We start from the raw sequence: 13,957 nt of genomic DNA on the forward strand, positions 1-13,957 counted from the left end.
TATTTGTAATGTTCTTTTTAACTTTTTTTTTTTTTTTTGAAAAGTAGATAACATGATTTATGAATTTGAAATGATCTTATCTTTACACGTACTACTCAACCTGCTATTAAGGGTTGACATTATCGGAGTGTCTGCTTCTAGTACTTTGGGTCAGGTATGAATTTTTACCTACTTCTAGGGGTTATAAGTCACGATAATTTACTTTGTACTAGGGAGTCATTTATGGAAGTGTACCTAATACTAGAGTCATATATGGAAGTTTCCTAGTATACTAGGGAGTCAAATTATAGAAATTTATCTAGTGCTAGGAGTCAAATATGGAAATTTTACAGATAACTAGGGGGTTGAATCATACAACTTGACCTTGTACTAGGGAGTCAAATTGAAATTTTACCTCGTACTGGGGATCATGCACCTTGATAACAAATTGACTTCTGGGGGTTTTTTGGCTCCGTATACCCAACATTATACACAGGATTTATATGTGCAGTTGATACAAGATTTCATATTTTGTTGTCATGTTTATTCTTTCTTTGCTACTGAGTGTAAAATTGTATGATTATTAAATCAGTTTTCAAATCTTCCTAACTATTCATTAACTTGTCAATTGAAAATTGAAAATTGTGATTTTTATGATTTGCCTAGGGGGTCAAGATACTGAGCTAGGTCAAGAACCTTTTGCTACTCATTATTTTTCTGTTGCGCAACTGTAAAAGTACTATACCTTGTAAGAAGCTAACGTAGAGGGCACTAGATATGTTTACAGTATCACATAAAGAGGGTGCTATACATCTGGATAATCCCCCCCCCCCCCCCCCCCCGAAAAATCTAGTCTCTGTTACCCAGACTCCTTCTGGCTTATTCCGATCCTCGAGAGCCAGGGTTATACAGCATCAGTGATTTGGACACAATATGGCAGCTGTCACTAGACTTGCACAGTTTCTCATTGGATGAACAATAATTCCTAATTTTAATTTTCATCAACTCTGTAAATATATTACATAAATATCATGCTATGAAATGTTTTTGAAAATCACATACGTTATATGATGAACCAAAGTACTGTTAGTAAAGACTTACCAGCGTATGATTTTACTAGACAGATGTCATGTTGTGGATCAGCCTCTATACACAGCCATCTTGTTCCAAAACGCTGACGCTGTATTGTCCCTGGCTCTCTGGGGCAAAAGTCTGGGTACCGGGTAACCAAGACGAAGTTTTGAGTGGAATATGGTTGAATATGGTTGATAGAGGGCGCTGTTCATTTAGGGAGTATGGATGAGGGTTTAATATGGAGAGTGGCAGCTATGTAAAGTATAAAATATTCTTATAAAGAATGATGTAAAACACATTCAATTGTTTGTATTCATAAAGTAAACTATTGTGGATATTTGTTAGAGTGTTATAATTGTAGAGTTTTGTTTATTTACAAATGTGGGCAATTTTTTGTTTTCTGCTCAAAGTTAGTATTTTCTGTGTTTGTTTTGTCACTACAGTCTATATGAATATGGTACTTGTTTTACTTTCATAATATAGTACAGTTTGGTAAGCACTTGTAAAGTTGCCGTATATTACTGAACTAGTACCCTATCACTAGAAGTGTTGCCTATTTGGTTTGTTTGTTTGTTTGTTCTTTTTAATTGTAGAAATATACACCCATAGTGAGGCTCCTGACCTTTATGCTAAAGAAGGTCACAAGCCTCACTCTCAGTTTGTAATTGTGTAATTGTATAAAGCAGAGGAATTGTAATGTATTGTAAAAAAGGAAAGGCAAATAAATCCTTGGGGATTTGTGTCTTGTCATGTATGTACAGGATTTGTAAATCGATTGATTTTGTTCACATTTAATCTAGTGTTTTTGGATAGTGTGATTTGTAATGTTTTTTTTTTGGGGGGGGGGCAGCTTTTTGGTGGATTTGTTCACCATGTGAATTGTTTCTTATATCATAAAATATATACTCTGGTCATTCTACGTCACAACAATACACATCTATGTCACAACAAAGCATGTCTACATCACTGGTTTTGCTGTGTGTTCGAAATATGAGTCAAAACGTTCAAAATTGCCATTACTTTCCCTTCTTTCATTTTACTGGTACTGCTATAATTATGTTATTCTCCAATATATAAGCTACGTATACATTCCAACATTCACCTAGCTTGCCGTAAGATTCTATCCAAAACAATGTATTAGTATTGTAAGTATGTTGTTGTTGTTGTTTTGTTTTGTTTTGTTTTTAAGTAAACTGTTTTGCAGCTATTTTGAAAATTGGGAATCTCTACGATACAAAGCCTTGTTATGAATTACATTGAATGAAGATAGAAGTATTTGTTGATTTGATTCTTCATTACATTTCATCACTAATGTAGTTATTTCTGTATATGCCTTTATCTTGTCTTGTCAACTTGTAATATTTTTTCAACACCTTGCCAAAACTTGTGGGGTTTTTTTTTGCTATAAATAAAACACATTTATTGCATTTTAACTTATCATGTGTCTAAAGTCTCTGTATTTCATAGATGACTTTCATTACTTAACTTCTTGGAGACACGATTTTCAAATTGTTAGAGTGTGGTCAGCTTGGATGTCTGTAGATTGCAAGGTTAAGCCTCACCACCACTGCTGTTTGTTTCTGAAACGCTAAAGTCCATGGTTACCAATATGAACCACAACTGTGCCCCAGTCAACACTGCTGTGTAATGCGGGATCTTATTGGTATCGGTATTAAGATAGCTGATGCAATATGAATGCTTTAATCATATGCACTTATAGCGACAGCAATAAACTGTTACATGCTCCCCAGGGAGTTGTGCAAGTTATATAGAGCACCTGTGCCACTACAGGTCCATGCCAGGGTAATTATTTTAACATGCTTTTGTGAGTTTTGAAAAGTGATACATACATATATATGTGTGTGTGTGTGTGTGTGTGTATATATATATATATATTTCGTTCTTTAAATACATAATTATTAGATTCAAGGGTACAGATCATGGTTCACTGACAAAATTTGAAGTGGTATATCTACACCATGCACCAAAGGGGCACGTATTATTAATAGATTGCCATTTTCTTAAATATCATACGAATCCTGCTCCTATCGCTTGGATAAACAGCGCCCCCAGTGTTGATTATTGGAAATATAGGATGAATTTCACAGGAGTGTACAACACACTTCGTAAAAGAATGAGGTTATCATTGGATAATTACAACGTCACATATTTCATCGCTTAGGATGATTTTCTGATACCAAAATAAAACAAGTAACCATGCCAACACATTTCAAGTTTATTCATATTTACCATATATTTATTATCCATTCACATATTTGAAGACACAATTCATGATATTATGAAGGGAGTTATTTTCACTTCTGAAGTAAAACATCTTCTAAATTCTAAGATTCATTCTTCATATATCTCTTATTTGACATGAGTGACCTTTACACTTTGACCTCTAGCTGCTAAAGGTCACAAAGTGTACAGCTATCACATTATGTAAAGCAAGCTTAAAATATATAGAATACTTTTTTTTTTCAAATAGCTCTGGATAAATAAACACAAACAAAAACATTTTTAAAAATAGCACAAATACAAACGAGTTGTCTTTAAAGCGTACTTGACTGATTTACTCTGGTCATTATAATGCCCTGCATGACTTGATCACCCAAACTTATTCAACTGGCCATGACCTTTTCATGAACTCTGACCTTTGACCCAGTATGTCTTCTTGGCAGAACTGCCATTCATATCTGAATATCCAGTCACACCTCAGAGTATTAGTTTAGTGCATGAAATGCAAATATTACAATATGTCTGACATTTTAACTTGAAGAAATTTTGAGCGATAAAGACTACATTCATTTTGACCAAAATACTACAATACGCGTGCTCTGATAAAATATTTAAACTATCACTTGTTTCAAAGTGTAGAAAGATTGTCGAGTCACATTTTGGAATTTCAGCCTCTCAGAGTCACTTTCTAATGTCAGCCAATCAGCTTTCATACAAAAGTGTGGTTCTAGCCAATCAGCACTCAGCTCTATGTCATCAGATCTAGCATTAATAATTCATCTTGATGTACTAGCCAATCAGATTTTTGCATTGTGTCACATGACTGTCTCAGTCAGTATAGTGTATTCTGATTGGTCAATCAATAATTAGCTGTCAGTGTGTTTTCTTAAGTAGTTATAGTCAGTCTGCACACTGGAGTAAACAAATGGTTGACATGGCAACTAGCCTATTTACTGGACTTTGTGACAGACTATTTACTACTATTTGATCCCTGAAAAAAAAAAGTCCACACTTGTTAATAACTGAGTAAGATTGAAATTCTGAAACAATTGTCATCCACCAGACTTCGATAAGGGACTGATGTGACACTCTCAGATGGGTCCAACTGACTGGAAAGCCCACCTTAGTTTGTTATTTTTATTATCTACAATACGGTATACCCCACAGTCAGTTTAAACTGTGAAAGACAGGTGGTAAAGGGAATATTATAATGTGAGAAATAAAGAGAATGATTCAAGTTACTTGATGCCAATATTCAATTCCCTACTCATATACTGCCATCACCTGGTTTACCACTGAATCAGCTTAAAAAACATGAAAATTTGCATTTTGAAATACACAGAACTGATTGGTCGGAGACAGCACTTTTTTACTGCTCATTTGCATGTTAAGGACTATACACCTGGTAAATACATAAATAAGGAGCTGACAGTTTAGCTGAAAATGGAGTTGTCTCCTTAAAACTTACATTTCTGGTTCACAAAAGAAGAAAATGTGTTCCTGTGCAGTTTAAAGTTGCCATAACAATATAAAAATATTACTGAAATACCAATATTTGCACTTTAATATGTAGTTATATTTGTGTTCTATATACTTTCATATAGAGCATTTACATTGATCAAGGTGACATCGCCACAGCCCAGAAAATGAACAGCGCCACCTGTGGCCAGCGTCACATTTCTTTTGTCTTTATACATACACTGAATAACACACGCTTGCACATTTCTATACACATGGCAAACGGATTGCAGTTCCTAGTGTTTAAGTTTTGAAGGTACTCTTGACCAAACGAAAATAAAAAACCCAGTCTTATGGTCATATTTAAGGCAGAGAAGTAAATATTATAGACATATAATAACAATTTGAATTTGTAAATGCCATTTGAAAACCTCTGATACCCTGTACCATTGAGAGTATCACTCAGAAATTATTTTTTAAAAAGTTCTGAATACACACTTTTACAAATGTTAACCTACAAATCTATAAATTACACGATTGCTGCTACTGGATGGCCATGGGCTATCCCAGCTGGTGAAGTATGTTGAGGACCCAAGCTCATTGGCTCAGGAAAATACAAATATGCAAATTTCTTATTTGAACCAATCACCAAGCTGGGGTTTTTTTTGGTGTTTTTTTGTTGTTGTTACTTGTCATTTTCCACACAAGTTTCCATTCAACCTTAAAACATTTTGCCAAACCATAGCACCAACCAGCAGCTTAGTCACAGAATATTTCTAGAGAATTACTTGAGTGCAGAAGTTACATGCAATAACATATGTGTAATTACATTCTTGAAAACCACACCTTGTTCTTGATGAGGTGAACAATAGCACCACTAGCACAAATACTAACTGTACAATTCTTAAACACAGAAGTGTTGATACAAGAAGACATGGCAGTTTGTAGGCAGCAGTTTCTGCAAATTACTTGAAAACATAGTTTCACTGTTTGTAGATTTAAGCCTGACTGGATTTTTCTTTTTTTCAATATTGTGTTTGGGATGTTGATCCATGGTGAAAGGGAAAATCTATCAAAAATTTAGATTTGAATACACTGTACACTGTATATTCACTTTTAAATATTTTCAGTTTTTTTTGCTACACCATAAGAAATCTGGCAAAGTCTACAATTGTTTGCAGGTTGTTGAAAGATCACTTCAGTGGGAAATCTTCACATTACACAATGTGTTGAGAACTCAAGTATATTTTAACAAAATCACAACTCTGACGACACTCATATGCAATATACAAGCTATAAACCTTGCTTGCAGTCATTTTCAAGAGTTACAAGAAAGCTCCCTCGATTGGGTTAAAAGAGGGCTAAATCACATGACAGTGTGCGTGAACATATGACAGAAATAACTCCTTAGGTTCCTGAAAATTACTTGATCTGGAAACAAAGCTAGACTTGTAGAGAATGCTGCCGAATTAGTCCATCAAATACTGAAAATGGTGATTTTTGTCAATAGCTGCTTTCAAACAGCACTCCTAGTGGCCAAAGTATAAAATCTTTTGTCTTTCTGATAAGCAGCCATTGTGTATGATAGACCATTGCTTAAGAATTGTACAGTAAAATAGTCATGACAATTTTAAACACATACTAAGATCCAGTTCATAAATTCATTAAAGGGGAACACCACTACATGAAATAAAGGCAGAAAATATTATTAAATATTCGTGATTATTTTATTTGAAGGTAATAAGTGCTTAGGAGTCATGGATATATATGTTATGCTGTTACATACACATGTCACCTGATTCCCATGAGACACTGCATGTCCATGGCAAGGATTTCCACTGAACAATGGATGAGGAACAAGTTTCAATGCAGTGCTTCTTGGAAATTAATATAAGTGATGTAAAATCATGAAATGAGTCGCCAATATCCAAAGTTTACAAACAATGCCTGTATTTTCCAGAGTAGTGTTTCCCTTTAATGTAACACTGAAATAAGACAAATGGTCAAACATTAAAGGGGTACAGGCTGTAACTTGATGAATTATAGAGTGTTCATTTTATTTTTAAAAAGTTCTTTTTGTTTCATCTATTCACAGTTCAATCACTGGGGACGATAAACTACAGTAGAGATGTCACTTTTCACTAATGCAAGATACAGATATGATTGGATAAAACCAAATTAATTTTGATTCATGCTTATTTCCTTCAAATAGTCATGACTATGTATTGTTCATCTAATACATATTCATATCTGCTAAGACCCCTGAGGCATTGGTCCACCACTGAAAGAACCACAGAGGTGAACAACAATTTCAATATTGTCGTTCTTGGAAAATGAACGAAATTTGTGTGATGTGAAATCATGAAATGACTCTCCAGAACTGAAAATGCCTTTTTGTCCTGGAGCGGGGTTCCCCTGTAACCATTTAAGTCTAACTTAGAACCTTGTGTGTGGTTGACTTTAACTATGTCTTCTCAACACATACTTTTGACTTTTGCCCAATCTGATTGAAATCCGATGTAGTGTACATGCAGCAATTTCTTTTTTGGCTGTTACGTTTAGTCATATGTTCTTTTGTGAGCGCTCGTTACATACATCTGACATAACACCATATGTTTTCCCTAACCCAATTTCATACTTATGAGTAGCCAACTAGAATCTGTCTTGTAACAACTGTGAAGTCATGTTGCAAAAATGATCGCATAAATTACAAAATGTCTACCTTTGTGATTGGCTGTTCCTGTTTACCAACATAAATTCTCTTTTGGCTTTTTTTGTGCAAAAACAAATCTATATCGAACAATTCATTAAGTTTACAGACTGCATCCGTTTAAAAGGATATGATTATCAATAACATACAAATGAGAGATGAGAGTTAGAAACAGTTTTCCGGTTAAGGTTAGTCATATACACATACATACATACATACATACATACATACATACATAGATCATTAATAAATACATATACATACAGCTATCACTGTAATGAAATACCAAGTACCAACACTAATAAGTAATCTTTCCAAACTAGTAAATAGACCTTTCCAAAGTGATGAATAGACCTTTTCAGACTGGTAAACATAACTTTTCAGACTTTATATATTTTCAGATGGTAAATATACCTTTCCGGACTAGTAAATAGACCTTTTCAGACACAATAAAAACACCTCTCCCAAAGTGAAGCAGACTTGGTAAATACCTTTTCAAACTGATAAACAGACTTTTCCAGATGACCCTTTCAGATGGTAAATAGACCTTTCAAGACTTGGTACATATACCCTTTCAAACTGATAAACAGACCTTTCCAGATGGTAAATAGACCTTTCAAGACTCTTTCAAACTGATAAACAGACCTTTCCAGATAACCCTTTCAGATGGTAAATAAACCTTTCAAGACTTGGTAAAAAATACCCTCTCAAACTGATAAATAGACCTTTTCTGACTGATAAATAGACCTTTCCAGACTAATAAATAAACCTTTTCAGACATTTTACATATAAACACATATATTCATTCTATATTTTGATTCTTTGCTTTTTAATGTAAATAATGCAAAGAACTGTAAACCCTGCTAACTTGATCAGATCAATGTAAGGTTTGAATTCCTTGAATTCCCTTCATATTTTTATGAAGTGAACATATTTTCAAAATGTAACATTTTATTTCTGATTTGAAATTTGTTTCCACTATTTACTATTACTTCTCCAAAAATTTTTTTTTTTTTTAATTTTTTTTAATTTTTTTTTACATACTTAGAATTATTCATACAAGGATGATCTTGCATTTGAATTACAGTCTGCTAATCTACAGGAATTCAAACCCTACTTTCACTTTGTTGCCAAACAAGTTTTTATTTCAATGTGGCCACATAACACAGGCAAAGTTTATTATTGGCCAGTACTCTTCTCCTAGCATCATTCTATAAGTTTTACGTTATACAAATAAAAATATTGTTTATTACACCATATAAGCAATGATAAAGTTGAGATGAACTTGAGCAAAATGTATCTGATAACCCCTTTTTTTCAGTAAAGTGGAGAACCCTATAATAGTATAAGACCAAACCATTTGATATATAGAGGTGTATAGGTTAATACAAGATGTCAAGTTCAGCTCGTCTCATCGGCATAGTTGTTGGTTCACGTGGAACTAGCCGAGTTGGTGGCCGTACGACAACTCTGTACTGAAGCTCAAAATCTAGCACCAACTTCTTTCTCCATTTTCTGACTTTCTTCTCTTTTTTGTGACGTTGTATCTTTTTATGTAGTTTGTAACTGCCGTAGACAGGTAGAGCTACAGTTCCTACTGCTATAAGCAAACCGCCCGCTCCAACTGCTAGAGTTGCTAGAACAGGTGCAGCAAGGATCTTTCCACCTAAAATGTAAACAAGTCAGGATATTTTTAAAATGTTGATTCAAGACTTTTTTTGTACTCAATTACAGTAAATTCTAAAAGGATTGAATACCATAGTATATCTGTCACAGACATTCTGAAAAGTTCATAGTTTTTCAAGATTTGTTACATTTTCAGCACCACATATTTTGCCGCCAAAATTACACAATCCAAATTCTTGTTTTTCTGAACTTTTTGATTTATCAAATCTTCATTTTTGACTATATTAATAGCTCGCACAGCACCTGCAAAGTGGCTGCATAGCGGCTCAATGACTAGTACGCATGCATTTTTTGGGGTGGTTTTACCCAAGGATGCATTGCGTTGCAATGACTACACATGCGTGTTCTATATACTATGCGCATTCTCCACACAGAGGGCGCTATAATGCGAATCAAAATGTTATATTAAAGGGTCACAAGCTGAGTTTATACATTTTAGGCATAATTTTTGTCGCATATTTAAAGTCACCTATATTATTCTACTTACTGAACTCAAACCTGGTATGAATATATAACTTCTAAATGAGCCCATGATGTAATTTATTAAACGTATGAAAATATGTTGAGCAAATTCCTACTATGCAACCAATTGTTCTAACAATATCAAAAGACAAGTGTAATGAGTACTAAAATTTTAACCAATACACACATTCTTTTGATAGGCTCAGAGCATTCGAGTGCAAACAGTCAGTCTTGTTCACTCATGATAGAGGGCGCTGTTCATAAGCTGAGCGCTTTCGACTGCAAACAGTCAGTCTTGTTCACTCATGATAGAGGGCGCTGTTTTATTGTGACGTGATCACAGAGAATGCTTCCGTACGGGGAATGCTCCCACATATGTACTGATATAGAAGGTATACATCAACATTAACATTACACTGAAATAGTTCAAACAAGTTTTCATGTATTTGCCACCTCAAGTGAAAAACTTAAATGATGAAAAAAAAAAAATGTCAAATTTTCCAACTAAATTGTTGGTTTCTGTAATTTTCACAAAATCTGAACATCATTTCAGATTCTATTTGTAGAAATAATCCTTACTTACTATTGCATTATATCAAAACAGACATTATTTGGAGAAAAATAGCAAGTCTACATTTTCCCGCCAAAATGAAATGAACAAAATACTTGTTTTTCTGAAATTTTTATGACCTTTATTTTGGACTGTATTCATAGAAATGATCTTTATTAATGAAAGTACTGAGCATAACTTATCAAATTTGAATTTAATTTGGGAAAATAGCATTTACCAATTTTTAAAAAATATCTGGCAATGAATTAACCAACTCAAAGCAAATTAAAGAAAGAATGTCAATCATATCATATTACAAATATGATAAATTGAATATTATTTTAAAATATTATTATCAAGTTGCATTATTCTTTCCAAATAGAAATCACAATTTTCAGTTCAAAAATTACCAAATTATGTCATTTCAATGATGACATTCGTGAATAAAAAAACCCATAAAATATGAAATAAATTTTCATCTTTTTTCGCTAATTTGATATGATGATAGAAAGACACTACACACAGAATATAATAAGATGACAGCTTGTGCCAACACTGCTGGCAGCATTGCGATATCATTTCCGATTTTTTAATTTCAAAGATTTCAGCCGTAGGGCAGCCATTCCCAGCTGTCCTGTTTTCCTGCCTTATATAAAAGACACTATTCCTCTATAGTCACTACATATAACTTTAGTGTTTTGTAAACATTTTAGTTTAAAATCTCGTTTTTACACTTTTTAAAAAAATATTGAAGCACTAGTCTGTACGATATGCCCTGCCAGGTCTCCGTCACGTATCTATTGACCTAACCCTCAGAAAGCCATTGAGGGCAGCGAGACATTATGTATCTAATAGTCTACAAATGAACCTACAACTAAGTGACATTTTGGCAAGTGTAATGAAATACTAAAGGTGCAAAAAAACAAAATGTTTACAACTTTCCATATCAAAACCTAAATGATGTCAACGTAATCAAATTTGATCATTTTCTCAAGATGAACTAGACCTAAATTCAACAAAAATGTTGTTATTTCCATTGCAGTTTTCTTAAAGGGCCGAGTTTCAATCCCAGGTCATCACAGTAGCATTATCTTATACAAGGATTATGTCATTAGGATCATTGTATTGTTAGAGACCAGTTTTTTCTAAAGCTCTGGAAAATAACTGATTTTCACACCAAGATTTGAATCCTTATCTGACGTGACCTTTAAAGGCCAAAATTTCAATCCCATGTTCTCACATTAGTATAATCTATCAGTGATGCAATCATGACTGCAAAGGAGAATTCGACTTTTTTTCTATATCTCTGAGACTCGTGTGAGACAACAGTTTTCCTAATCCAAACTTGATTCACAAAATACAAACCACAAACAAATCATAAATTACAGGAAAATAAAATATGCAACCCAGTTTCCAAAATTACATGTATGTCCATCTACTAAAATATCTAATATAATTATTACATTTAAGTATGATATATACATTTACAAGAAATTAACTCAATAACTAACGTCCTCCACAATAAAATGCTTAACGTAATTCAACTTTAATACATAAAACCCATAATAACGTTCTATAGATTACTGTAACTTAGCCTTCTAACCAGTATTCTACATCATTTATCTTAGTCATTCTTTACAATAACTTGTCTGCCGTTTTTTTTCAATGAATTTCTCATCTACGTCATTTCTGGAGCAACATCAGTATTTATGTATTTCATGTTTTTTTTTTTCTAGTGACCATGGTAACCACCAACATGTATGCAAGTCTATATATTTTTAGCCTAGAATTCACGTGGGTGTAGATTTTAAATGGAGATGGGAAAAACTAACATTTTAAATCCCCATTCACATGGATTTCAGGCTATTTTTGACGAGTGTTATCTTCACACGTGTATCCTAATTTTTTAGTCAAAATGTGGTACTGAATGGATTTGAGCATAAACCATTCCACATCTCACTTTCCATTGTGACAATTTCAGAAAATCGCTCATATATCCGGGATCCACTTTTTTGCTCACAAGTCACATGACCACAGGCTATGCAGACAAGTAAACCAAATTAGCATAAATCTGCATATGAAAGACATTATCGATACATTGAAAGAAACATCCGTACTTTCTATAAATAGTTGGTAGAATGAATGACATCTTTCTTTTTCTTTCCTGGTTTTTGAGAGAGATGATAGATTAGTGCCATTTATCTAGAAAAAAAGAGGAAACTATAATTTGGATGTTTTGTATTATTATACTACATGGTGAGAATAAGTAATGAATGATATATACTATGATACTGTAGGCATTGTAAATCAATGTAGCTGAGTTTCAACGGTGAGAAAACAAACTGACATCAAGCTGTATCTGTACATCATTTGCCCTTGTGACCATCTTTGTTTACTCCACCATGAATAGATATCAAATTTTATGATGCACATCTTCATTTTCTCATCTTTCATTTCAAAATTCGATAACAATATTCGGTCATCAGTCATTGGGGTTGACAAGTTACATATTAAACAACAACACCACACATCTAATTTCTCTGACATCAGTGGTGGTGCAAACACAAGGTATAATTAGCAAATATATTCTTTCATTCAATCAGGACATTCTCTGTAACTGCCTTGACAAGAGAGAAAACAAAAATTGTGGGAATTATGTATCACACAAATATTTTCTAATCAGAAATTCTAAGTGTGTGAGGGAGAGAGCGAGAGAGAGAGAGAGAGATAGAGAGAGAGAGAGAGAGAGAGAGAGAGAGAGAGAGAGAGAGAGAGAGAGAGAGAGAGAGAGAGAGAGAGAGAGAGAGAGAGCAAGAGAGGGGGGAAGGGGAAACTGACAGAGACAGACAAAGACAGAGACATAGACAGACAGACAGACAGACAGGGAGGGAGGGAGAAAGGGGAGGGAGAGATGAGACAGACATACACATAGACACACACACACACACAGACAGACAGACAGACAGACAGACAGACAGACAGACAGACAGACAAACAGACAAACAAACAAACAAACAGATAGACAAACAGATAGACAAACAGACAGACAAACAAACAGACAGACAAACAAACACACAGATAGACAAACAGACAAACAGACAGTCAGGGAGATCAAAAGGGGAGGGAGAGAAAGAGAAACAGACAGATACATATGTAGCGACAAAAGTGGAGAAAGAGAGATGGAAGAAAAAAAGCCAAGACAGAAAAAATACTGAGAGTGTATGTGTCATGATGTTTGGGAGATTACATTGCTTTTACTAAATCACATACATGAGCTGCTGCTATGACAGGTTAACACTGAAAGAAAAACAGATGAGGATGTTAGAACATGTATTCTACATTTCACAAGGGAAAACAAGTATTTAGTATGCAAAATGTGTAGTAGCCACTGACTAACTGAGCGTGTGTTGTAGTGATTTTGCAAACACTCCTAAGCCTTACGCTCTCACTGATGATCCCTGGGATACATAGCTAGCTTAAAAACTCCATCTAATTTACATGAACTCTACCAGTTCTAACCAATGGAATTGGCCTAATGTGGTCACATGGAGGTCACATGACCTTATCTGATAACACAAAGTTGCCCCCATAACCACACTGGGCCAAAAAAATTATGAGAGTTGATTTGTCTGGCTCTGTTCTTATTTATTTCATAAGGTTTATAGTGATATTTTGTATGTTGACCTATTCAGTAGCAGACATTTCCAGTACAATCACAAATTTATTTTTCTTCAAATTTTTTTTCATAATTTTGTAAATTTTTACATTAGAAACTATTAATCTTCATAGCATATCAT

General features: G+C 34.0%; 1 protein-coding gene across 1 annotated transcript in view; it reads right to left on the reverse strand.

The window, feature by feature from the left end:
• Positions 1 to 7,748: 7,748 nt before the first annotated feature.
• The window catches only part of LOC144444689 (E3 ubiquitin-protein ligase RNF217-like), a 38,254-nt gene continuing 32,045 nt past the window's right edge, over positions 7,749 to 13,957 (reverse strand). Inside the window, exon 3 of the mRNA XM_078134202.1 lies at positions 7,749 to 9,128. Within this exon, the coding sequence (XP_077990328.1) occupies positions 8,845 to 9,128 (284 nt within the window). The 3' untranslated portion in view covers positions 7,749 to 8,844. The remainder of the gene's footprint in view (positions 9,129 to 13,957) is intronic.

The sequence above is a fragment of the Glandiceps talaboti genome, chromosome 13 (assembly GCF_964340395.1).
Source record: "Glandiceps talaboti chromosome 13, keGlaTala1.1, whole genome shotgun sequence".
NCBI classification, from domain to species: Eukaryota; Metazoa; Hemichordata; class Enteropneusta; family Spengelidae; genus Glandiceps; species Glandiceps talaboti.